The sequence below is a fragment of the Pleurodeles waltl genome, chromosome 5, assembly GCF_031143425.1.
Source record: "Pleurodeles waltl isolate 20211129_DDA chromosome 5, aPleWal1.hap1.20221129, whole genome shotgun sequence".
In the NCBI taxonomy this organism is placed as follows: domain Eukaryota; kingdom Metazoa; phylum Chordata; class Amphibia; order Caudata; family Salamandridae; genus Pleurodeles; species Pleurodeles waltl.
Genome location: NC_090444.1, coordinates 1,810,047,923 through 1,810,060,038, shown reverse-complemented (window position 1 = coordinate 1,810,060,038; position 12,116 = coordinate 1,810,047,923). Strand labels below are relative to the sequence as shown.

Genomic DNA, 12,116 nt, shown 5'->3' with positions numbered 1-12,116 from the left:
AGCATGTTTACAACTTTTGCCATTAACAAACTTTCAAAAGTGTAAGTTACATGTTGACATCACCAGAGTAATGCAGCTGGATAACTTGTGTGTGTGTGTGTGGGCGGGGTGGGGGAGACATCCCTCCCTAATCTCCTCCCTGACCCTCCCTAAAGCCCTCTTACTCCATCCTAACAAAATGTACTACAAAGTGCAGTTTGAGAGTTTGCAACAGTAAACAGTATCTAGTGCTGTTTACAATGTTTGGGCCCGATTTAAGAAAAGTGCATCTAATGCAGCGCCACTTTTCTTGAACCCCTTAGTGCCCCCCTAACACCACCATGTATGTGTTGTATTTAAGATATGGCGCACCATGGCGGTAGTTAGGGAACTAGCGTCAACATTTTTTACGCTAGTTTGCCGCTTTGCAGGATTAGCATAAAAAATGTTGATGCTAATCCTGCAAAGCACATTGACGCCCATTGAAAACAATGGGGTGCCTCCTTTTAACACGTGCTCTGGGCAGGTGTTAAAAGTGGCCGCAAAAAATGACACAGTGGAATCTCTTAGATTGCACTGTGCCATTTTTGCGGTCTCCACATCGAGGGAACGCTCCCCAATGTGGCTCAAGGGTTACAAAGTGGCGCAATGCATGCACTTTGTAAATACGGCACGGAAAAGGACACCTTAGCGCCGCTTTAGCGTAAAAAAACTGACACCAAGGCGGACCTAATGTGGCGCAAGGGGCTCTTAAATCTGCCCCTTTGTTTTATCGAGGGAAGCCTGGGCACACTCCCTTTTGAAAGTGACCCCATGTTCTAAAGTCAAACGTTTGCGATCACTGAATTCACTATAGATAGTAGATTGTCATTAGCATTATGAATATATTTGTCAGTGCATTCTACTGAAGAGTATTGTAATATGTCGAGTTTTAATTGTATAAGAGTTATTTTGTGTCTGTAGTGTATTTTTGATAGCTCCAGTTGGGACAGATACGGAAGGGAGGCACAGGAAGTTGAACTGATTTCCCCAGGATCGACAGATTAGTCGGATGGGAGATACATGATTCGAACTTGGGTATCCCCTTGGCGCATCTAACCTGCATATATCCTCTAGGGTATCACTCTACATAGCTCCTGGAAGCACGTTGGTAGGCGGAACAAGAAGAGCTTACTGTTCTACAGGACTTTATGGCGTTCTAGCATCGAGGGATGCTGACGCTGCCCTTGTGACCCAGACTCCACTTTTGTCAGCCTCTGGGCAGTACAGGTATGTGTTACTAATGTAATGGCACAGCCTGTGTGCCACCCACCATAGGGGAACTGCAAGGGACTTTGCATGCAGAATTTTCCACTGTGATTCCTTCCTCAGGTACTCCCTGCCTACTTCTGACCTCCCTACTATGCCCCCGTAGGCACACTGCGCTCATTCAGTTATTCACTGATATACACAGTCAGTCGCTCACCGAGGCCCGTGCAAATGCAGTAAAATTCTGCTGTTCTCCCTCTCGCAGGAAGGACCGTCATGCAGCCCTCTACTCACTCACTGCACAGCACAGCGGCTAATTCACTCTCCCAGTCACTCTTCTCTAGCAGTCCAAGGTCCTGAAATCATAATCTTAAACAGGAAGGGATCTCTGCCCTCCCGGCTCCAGTGTGCCCCCAAGGTGCCCAAAGGCCTAGGGCAGCAGTCTAGGTAAGGAAGGGTGAGGGTTTCCTTCTTGAGGCCTACCTTGTAAACCGGCTACGATACGGATGCCAGGGCAGGGGCATCTGTACCTTGAGGACCACTCCTCCTCCTTGAGCCCTGGCATGTCTGCCCACCATGAGGGCACAGCACAGGGACAAGTCAGGAGTGTGCCTTCAGCTGCTGGTGGTCCCACAGGTGGATGTACTGACCAAGGAGAAGCAGGTGGGGGTAGTTTGAGTGCAGACACTGTCAAATCATCCTCTAAAGCGCCTATGGTGGCTCTGGGCTCCTAGTGTCCTTCTACTCAACTACCTCTAATTCTGACTGAGAGGACGAGACCACCAGGGAGAGCCCAAGAGGGGTGGAAAACTCCAGGAGATTTGAGAGGGCTCAACCGGTGGTCACCCATCTTACATTGTTCAGTGCATTATGAGAGTGCAGATTGCTTGTTCTTTGGCCAATTGCAGTACTAATTCTGTCCTATTGACTGTAAAAGGTGTAGATGCCATCAGAGGAGAGAGCACAAACTTCTGGAGGGAGCACTCTATGAATGAATAATTTAGAAATTTAAAGAGTTCAAGCTGCGAACCCTGGCGCTAAGCGGAGACCGCAGGAGTGGAGGTTGTATATAACCAACGTATTACGTGTTTACATGAAGCCAAAATATTCTCTTGTGCACTAAGAGCAACAGGTAGAGAGTCTCAGTATTGATCATGGAGATATGAAAGCACTATAGTTTCTAGGCACTCGTACTTCGGTGAGAGCCCAACACAGACTAATATTTAAGTTTACGCGCATGCCAAAGACAACCTTAGCAGAGGAATTCATAACTTAAGAGGGCAAGAGTGGTAAGACAAAGTGAAAAAAAAAATTAAACACCTTTGAAATCGCCCAGTAACACATCAAGCTGTAAATCTTTACTGGCTTTGGCTGATCATTAACTTTCTTCATAAAAATCACCTAGCTTTACAAAGGAGAACAAACAGCACATGCTTTCCTCATCAGTAGCCAATGTAGATCTTCCTAATGGCTGGTTACACAAACATTTACTACCACTATCGAAGATTTGCTGCTCAATGTGTCAACCCTTATCTTCTTGTATGAACACATTTACTTGTAAAGCTATATTAAAGTCCACCTTCGGTTAACCTAATATTCTGCTGGTTTCATTTCTTGTTACGATAGCAAACCTCTTAATGTGTAAAAGTGACAGAGAGGTCATTAGCTCTGGTGGCACAATGGCTCCCGTTCCACAAACTCACTTCCTCTGCCACAGTACTGGATGAAGTGTTGTCCTACACATTTCTTAACATACACTGTGCACTTCTGGGGACACAGTAGAGTTTTTAAATCTTGTCCTATTTAAATGACTTTTCAAATGGAGTGATAAACATTAAAACAAAGCATCTGGAGTTTTGAGTTTCATCTAAGACATGAGTTTAAGCCATAACTTAATCTATTTGTATAGTTGTTGTCCTAAATCATTACTATATTGCTCCACACCTATGTATGTTAATTTCATTACAAGACCGGAGACTGCCATTTTATTGCTGCCCTGACATGCAGCTGTTTAAAGAATATTAAATACATCATAAACAAACATTCCAAGTTGAAGTCTTCAAAAGAATGTATAGGTCCATGTCACATAGGCATATTCCTCTTTTACTGGCTGCTCATGACAAAGATAAGTACTAAGGCTTTTGCTTTTACACCTATTTGTCTAAAGCTTATGTATCACCTTTTTACTTGCTTGGTAGATGTGTTTATGCAATCTGGCCCCCTTAAATTCACGGTTGTTTTTTCCTGTTTGTTTTTCTCTCTTTTCTTTCCTTTCCTTAAAACAAGGTAAGTGTTTTTTTCTTAATAAGCCTGAGAATCTCGTAGCTCATCAAGGCTAGTGTAGCGGCTTTAGGGGCCCAAGTACGCCTCCATTGTCTCTAATGAAATCAGAATTCTCTCTGTATGTTAGTTGGAGAATTGCCATTCTCCTGGAACGAGCAGCACAGATCAGCCTACCCTCCGCTACCTGACCGGTCAATAGACCTGCGTCACCACCGCTCTTATGGGCTTCCATCACTGCACCTCTATTTCTGCTTCATCTTCAAAACCACTTGAGTCCCTTGCTAATGAGCAATTGGTGCTGCAAACCTAGGCACATCAGGCAACCAACATAGGCTGAGGAGCAAAGATAGCAACAACATGGGCAGAACAGCAAAGCCCGCAACTATGTTTCCTACATGCACTGTGGACGTGCCGTAACATCTTCCCAACCATCAGATATGGACAGTCACTTCTAAAATAATACACAGAAGAGGTTCATTCCAGAGCCTATGACCTCTCTGCCAGAAACTGGAACCCTCCTTCCCCATCACTAAAAGCACTGGCAGCCCTGCGAAGTGCCACAAACGCCTCCTGATAATGTCACTGCATCTCTGCACGAGGGAATTAAATATTTGACGAAACAGAGCGGAATCTCCTTTGTATACAGGCGACAGGCAGAAGATGTCTGTTGTGAAAGCGAGGTCTTGAAGACTTCTTGTGACCACATTGACCTTACCTCGCAGAATTCCACATAGTGTAATCACACAGTATTACTCAAAAATTTCACAAGATTATTTGGCGTTACACAAGAAGAGTAATTCTGCATTTAGAGCCTTTTTTTTTTTATGGACCCGAGGATGCATTTTGCGCTAAGAAATAGTACCAAATGCAACAGACCATGTATAGTGAGCTGCTCACGCTCGCTAAATGTGCACTTGTATTAGGACTTCCCCCCCAATTTACTCTCAGAAATGAGCGCTAGTTTCTTAGCGCAAAATGCACTCTTGCATCCACATTGCAAAAATAGCTCTAAATGCAACAGAGCATAACAGCAGTGTGAGCAGCCTCTCACACTCTCTAAAGGTGCTTTCTCCGCATGATTTTTTCCCCCAAATTATTTTTAATTACATGAAGGGCGTACTTACATTAGTAGCGGAAATTTCTGGTCATAGAGTAACGCATAGTTACCAAAATTACTCTGATTACTCAGGCGTAATTGAAATACCGCCTAGTCCTAATTGACCTACTTTACAAAGAGTTAAGCGCAGAAATAATCTGTACTGGCCTTTCTCTACTAAATTGTATTTACTGGCACAGTGTTTGCTACAGCTTTTCTTCCCCAATGCCACTGGTCTTAATTTCAGGAAAGATTCATTTTCCCTTGGAAGTGTGGCACCTTCAGCTACCCTGGCTTTTCTGACATTCTACATTCTGGTAATGTTAAAAAAGTGAACCTTAAGTCCCATAATGCAATTTGCTATTTTGGTGGCTAAAACGCCATTACTAGTTAAAGATGTGGCACATGATGGGACCAGCTGTCAAATATTCAGGCTGTTCGCCAGCCCACTCATGAGCTAATACTGAGGCACAAGCAGCCACTGTCAATTTTGCTCACATGTTGTGTATGCCAAGGCAGCCCACGGATCAAATCTACTATGATGAGAAAATAAATATAACCAGAGAACATATATTTGGTTGCAGCATGTAATAGTTACCCCGAAAATAATGTTGGTATATGTTTCAGCATTTGTAATTCCATCTGGAGAACTCCACTGAAGACAATGGAGAAGCTCTGAGCTTATAATGGCTGGTACAAGCCCGGAGCTCCAACAATCCAATGTTTGTCTCAATGTTTCAAGCTTTTTAATTTAGAACCTTGAACGGGTGGAATATTCTAATAGCCTTACAGCCCTTCTGCCTCAAGGCTATACTGGTTGTTAAAGTCCCTCTTTCTCGTTATAGGACCTCGCCTTCAGCTCGGGCCTCTAACTCAGGTGGTTTAACAACCGATATAGCCCTCGGCATAGGCTATAAGACTTGATTAGAATATTTGAATGTTGGGAGCTCCACTGAAGACTAGGAAGTGAATCAAGGCCAATAATAGCTGGTATAAGTCTTCTGATCCAACATTCCAGTATTTATTTTTAATGAAGAACATTTTACCATCAGTGGGTGGAATGTGCAGAGGGCTATCCCGGCTCCTAAAGGCCCTCTCCCTTGTTATAGTCCCCTGTCTGTGTCTCAGGCCTATAACCTGGGTTCATGGCCTTTAACTGCTCTTATAGCTCTCTGCAGCAAGCTAGACGGCTATATTAAACCAATTATACTATGCAAGACACATACACCAGCTCATCATTTAGTATGTAAGTGTGTATGTGGGCTGGAGAAGAGGGAATCCAAACACAGTGGCTAAGTTGCCCATCCCTGTTTTTTTAACCATGCCACTTTGCATTGAGAGAAGTAGGTTAATGGGAGCACATAAACAACTCAGGGGCCTTCCAGCTGTTTTAACTCCATTTTAGACTCTTACATTTACCAAAATGGGATACATTTCTGAAGTTTCGTCTCCATTCTACTCGCCAAAAAGTGTTACTCAGAGTGTTATGTGTTATATTCAAATTTCACACATAAGCATACTTAAAACCAGGAAATTCCACACATAAGCATATTTAAAACCAGGAAATGTCACACATAAGCATACTTAAAAGCAGGAAATGCCGCACATAAGCCAACATAAAACTTGGCAGTGCCACACCTCTTTAGTTCCGGATTCCTCCATCTTGTCCTCTGCCACCATAAAGGGTTCACCACCAGCACACTGTAAAGCCTTTCTCAACCCCGGTGTCTATACTGATGCTTTTATTTGGATGCTGTGGTGAAGCAGGTATCTAGCACTTGTTTTCTATAAACTGAGCTTCTTCTTTGAGCCCTGGCCTACACTCAGCTGCAGTTGCAGTCTTGGCTCGATTATGGTAAAGGCATTTGTCAGCTGGCCCTGGTGCCAACAAGCTCCAGTTGGTGCAAAGCTCTGCTGATGGCCTGATTGCTATACTGTCCCATCAGTGTTTCGGTGTTCTTTGTAGTTTGCACTGCTTCTCAGTGTGGGACAGAGTCTTCGTCAGCCCACAGTAATCACCAACAAGGCTATTTTGTCAGAAAACCTGACTTCCGTGCTGCTATATTTTCAGCTGTTATAAACCCAGGAAGATGTTCTGCTGCACTCATGTGGCCCTGCAGTGCAGCTCTTTTTCTTCAGAACTCTCTAACCCGGTGCTTGGTCCGCATGTGCTTTTCAGTCTGCAGGGGTTTTTATTTTGTGTTGTGTTTCTCTAATGCCAAGACCCTATTGCATATGTGTGCTCTGTAAATTATAATTACATTCCTTGTGCACACAAAGGCCAAATGTTCAATCCTCTTCACCAACCCAGTTTCCATATACTGTGATGGGTATATACAGTGCTCCGTTTCTTCCTAGCTCGGTTGGCACTATAAAAATACCAATACAAGCATACCTTTGCCCAGTGACCAGTTCACCAGTCATTTGTTTTATAACTGCACATATAAATGTTCTTTGCCCAGGTCCATATTATGGAGTGGATGTATGTGCAGATCAATATTAAAAACTCAGGGCTTCATTTACGAGGCCCTAGCGGCACACTGCGCCACCGGAGATTTTGTTTTTCTATGCTCCGGTGGCGCAATGTGCCAGTCCATAATTACAAGGCCACCAAAGCCACCTTGTGTGGCTTTTCATGGCCTTGTAAATATGGACCCCTTTCACACATAACACTGCGTGAAAGGGGCGATCCATGTGTGTTGTTTGAGACAACACCCCAGGAACCTGAAGGAATCTGACACACTACCAGATTTAGAAGTCTGGAAATGTGCCACATTACTACGCCACCTCAGGGGTGGCATAAGAAGACTCAGTGGTGGGAATTATCTTTATTTCTCCCTGTTTCTTCCTCTTTCTATGTGTGCTTCATTCTGCAGCACACATAGAAAAATACCTCCTGTGATTGTTTTTGCACAGGAAGGTGTCCCTCCCTGCACAAAAATAATCATCCCCATAACGCAGGCACCCTTGCACCACGGTGCAAGGGTGCCTGCGTTGGCGGTAGGCAGCAATTTGTGCACCAGCGCAAGGGGACAGGACAAAAATGTGCCATATCTTGTAGATACACCGCATTTCTGCCCTATCCCGGTGGTGTAGGGCAGCGCAGCAAGGTACCTGCTGTGCCGCCATGCGCCACAGGCTTCCTAAATGAGGCCCTCAATGTTGGCACCACACCCACTAGGGTCACTCAAAGTATCAAATGCTAAGGAGTCCACGTTGAAAATGGCCTGTCAGGATTGTTTCCTTACAGAAAACATTATCTATTACAACAACTAGGTACCGTCCACTAAGGGCTTGCCCACCTTAGCGTACCAATTAAGTACCGGTATGGTTTGCTTCGTGTATCTCACCTACTAATGACCTTAACAGGCCTGCCCAGTGTTCAGTGCCAACTAATGACCAATACTGTTTGTTCAGCAATTCAAATAAACTGATGACTAATTCAAATAACAGTGAATGTTATGACTGGTCAGACACGCTGAGCAAGCACTTACACACCTGGGTTTTGTGAACAATGGATTAATCAACTTTTCAACAAAGTTCTTTTGCATTCCCATACCTTTGTTGGCCCAGGCAATAGACCAGACTATGCAGTCCTGAGGAAGGGGCCCAGAGGACTGGAAAGAGGCATTTCCCCTTCCTGGACTGTGTCTTATCGAAGTCTTTAAGAAAAGCTTGGAAAACTCCAAAGCATGGCTTAAGACAGTAAACTGAAACAGTTCCGTCTAACTCCTAGGTGCCAGTGCCTTCAGGTGTTTTAGAGGTCTGTGCAAATCTGTCCCATGGTATGACTAACTGCAACTGTTGGTCTGTCACGGGATCATCAGGTCAATCAGAAGCTTTCTTCGAGTGATATCCTTCTTGTCGCGGTCTCAGAAATATCGACGGTCTCATAGGTTATTCTTGAGGATGGAGACACTAGATCTCCCTACCTGCCTGTCTTTGGCCGCATGAAAAAGGTGTATAATTGTCAACAGTGCATGTGCACTTATCTGTTTTTTGTGCTCGGACATTTGCGGCTGGTCTGGAAGTCTTGCCATATTTGTAGAAGTTCCTCTGGGCCGTAGTGGTGAACAGTGATGAGAGCGTGGAACCGGCAGTGGTTGTAGTTTATTCTGAGCATATTGAAAAGCGCTCGGGGTGACACTGTAATTTTTATCTGTAGCTTTTCGAGACAGATGCCAACAAAAGCATCCTCAATGTGGATCAGCGGCACAATCTGTGCAACATCGTAGATCTTCTTGGCCATGTCTCCAGAAAACACATAGCCCTGCCCGGCTACGTAAGATGGGTACATGTCCTTGCTGTAGATCTCTTTGGGGACATAATATTTACGACCCCTCAACCGTTGTACCCTAAACTTTGGGATGTAATAACCTGAGATGTAATTTTTTCTGGCTGGAAGATCAGGCTTTAGAAGGGTGTAAACCAAATAATTGACATTCAGGAACATGTCACTGTCTATTTTTAAAACATAGCTGGCATTTGGGCAGTATTTGGTCACCCACTCCATTCCCATTAGTGTTTTCAGGGTCAGGTTATTGTACGTGTCTAAGAAGTCCTGTTGAATAATGTCTTGGTACGTACTGCTCTCTTCTTGGAATGCAAGTTCAACACTGCTGTTAAATCGAGGCGATATCGCTGTTACAAATAATCTTACAATCGACACCCCAGAGACATTGCTTACGTTACCCCACGTCCTTCGGATCGCGTCTCTTGTTACAAAGTCTTCTCCTTGAACAATGACCAACATTACCAAGAATGGTGCTTCACTCCTGCACTTGTCTGGTTGGTTGATGGTGAATTTGTAGTCATATGGATATGGTGGTACTAGCGGATGCCTCGTGGTATTCTGTGGTGGAAATTCTCTGATTTGCTTCTGCCTGCTGCTGTTAGGCAGGTGTGTGAGGTGGTTCACAATATCATATACATGTTGATGAACAAGCACAGAGAACAAAAAGATGCATAAAAAGCAAAAAAGGATAAATTTTGAGCTGCACTGTAGTTGTCTTTGCATTGCGTCCTTCATTCTGGAATATGTGGCAGGTGCCATATAACGAAATCCTTATCCTGAAAAAAGGGGAAGTGTGTTTAGTATACAGAATTCGAGTAGATAACATGATGTGCACAACAAATAAAGAACATTCTTCCTTGAACTAACGGCTACCACCCCATCAAACAAAGTGTTAATTTATTGTTTTCGTTGAGGCAATGGACATAGCTATACGTTTCAGCATGGATATCGGTGTAGATTTTACTATTAACATTTCTAAGGTATTAATATGTGTGTAAACTGAGTCAGTAACACAAACCTAGGCTTCAGTTGAGCTCAAGCAAATTAACCACTTCTCATTATGGATAAGAACAATATAGCACCCCACCCTCTTTGGATATTCCGACAAATGCCAAATTAAGTCTGTACAATAATACTATGAAATGAACCATAACTGGTAAGGGTCGGGCAGCATGATTCAGATTGGTTTTTCCCTTTTCTTTGTGCGATATAGGGTACCACATTGTACTCAAAGAGAACACGTCTGGCCCTACAAAGGAGGAAGAGAAAAGTGATGTTTATGCACTAATCTGAAATTTGCCCTCAGCTATTCACCGAGGTAAATCACGAAGTGCCTAAGTGCAGGTGCGGATCCTCCGCTATGGTGGAGGAGCATCGCACTCCGCCAGCAGCAGCAGCCAGCAAAACATTTATTATAAAACAATAATTAACTAGGTTTATTATTGTTTTGTAGTAAAAGGAGCGGGGCATTAGGGGTGATGAGCACTGAGGGGAGTGCACAGAGCACTCCCCTCAGTGCACATGTATTTTTGGCTGGCAGTCTCGGGCCGGCCAAACATACATGCGCAGTGGGCTCTCTCCAGCCCAGCAACACAGCTGCTGGGCTGGAGAGAGCAGGCAGAGGCTCCCAGTCTGCTTGGGAGCGCCCTGGCTGGGCGCTCCCATCCAGTCATAACGCTGCTGTGAGCAGCGTCAGGATTGGCTGCAGGGCAGTCTGGGAGCCTGTGCCTGCAGTGCAGGAGAGGAGTGGCGAAGCGGCTGCAGCGGCAGAGAAGCAAGTGCGTGATCTTTTTTTTTTATGAATTTGCCCCCCCTTCGTGCAGCCCCAACCCACCCCATCAAAGCCCCGCAAGCCGCTCCTGCCTAAGTGCACATATTTCTTGTTTTGCTAGAGCAAGGCTTACCCCTGCAGATGTACAGGGGGAGGCAGGAGACAACTTACGCAGAGCTAAATGTTTTGTCAACGAAAACTTTGCCTCACATTGGGTTGAGACTGAAAAGTGTTTTATTGTAAAATGTAACAGTCTGTAAATTACATAGCATATCAACAAGGGAGCTCACTACACTGGCAATAGAGACAATCTCCCAGAAGAAAGTCAAGATTCAAGTTCATTTTCTATCACAGATCATTTACAGTACACAACTAAATTCACACTACGAATACAAGCAGGTGCATGGTAGAGCACATGAGAAAGAGGTACGACGGCCGTCCTCAGTAAAAGCAATGTGAACTATTTAGGCTGAGCAAGCTGGTTTGCAAAATGTGCCCAGGCGCATCCTGCCTTGCTTCAAAGACTGGCACACCCCTTTCAGCATTAGCCAAAAAATAATGACGACAGATTGCTATAGCCAGGCGTCATTAGTTCTAACAATTTGATTGATGGTTTAATTTATTGAAAACACCTTTACAATGCACTGCAACCAAAATGGATCTAACTGCACTGACAACACCCTCTTATCTCATCCTTATAACATCTGCTCCTTTTTTTAAAACTTGTGTTTATTGGAATTCGCAGTGGTACAAACATATAGAGGATAAGGTCTAGCCCACATTTGTAATAGCCATAAGGTATAAATGCCACAGTAACACACTGGGGTTTGGAAAGTACAACACGGATGTCCTGCAGGAACCCCATGTGGGGTATGTGAAAGGCACCGCTAATGGACCCAGCTCTTCTCACCTCATTTGATCCTCATCTGTGCATCAGTTGTTTGTGTAGCAGGCTACTGGGTTCCCTCATGAATAAGCGGCTCATGCCTCCTCAGCTAAGTCGCACCTCTCACAGGTCCCCCCACAGTGTGCCAGCCATCTGGCCCGGTAAGCAGTGTCTACACTGCTGTGTGCCTGAAGAAGCTTATGAGGTCAATGAAAAAGGGGGATAAAGAGAGGGAAAGGGGAAAATGCAAACAAACTTTGAAAAAACTACTGTCCCCGAGGGGCGTGTCATCTGCCTATTGGAGCAAATATCTGTGCAAGTTAACATGGGCAGCCCCTAAGGGTCTGGAAGCAGTGTACTTCGTAGGGCACATCTCAATAAGTCCGGGTACAGGGAGTGTGAGCTTCAGAGTCATATGCGCTAGAAGGGTGTCCTACAATATGGGCGAATGATCAGCGTTCGCTAGGCCGCACCCACCTCAGCCATGTCTCCCACTTCAACATCTAGGTCAGCGTTGACCTGTTCACCCTTTCCACCAGGCCCATCTTCGCTATCATCC

The 12,116-nt window shown here is 44.6% G+C and overlaps 1 protein-coding gene across 1 annotated transcript; it reads right to left on the bottom strand.

Annotated features, from left to right (window-relative positions):
* Positions 1 to 430: 430 nt before the first annotated feature.
* LOC138296831 (beta-1,3-galactosyltransferase 2-like) lies at positions 431 to 9,663 on the bottom strand. The gene has a single exon (XM_069236292.1). The coding sequence runs from the start codon at positions 9,657 to 9,659 to the stop codon at positions 8,595 to 8,597; it is 1,065 nt and encodes a 354-aa protein (XP_069092393.1). The 5' UTR covers positions 9,660 to 9,663; the 3' UTR covers positions 431 to 8,594.
* Positions 9,664 to 12,116: the final 2,453 nt, after the last annotated feature.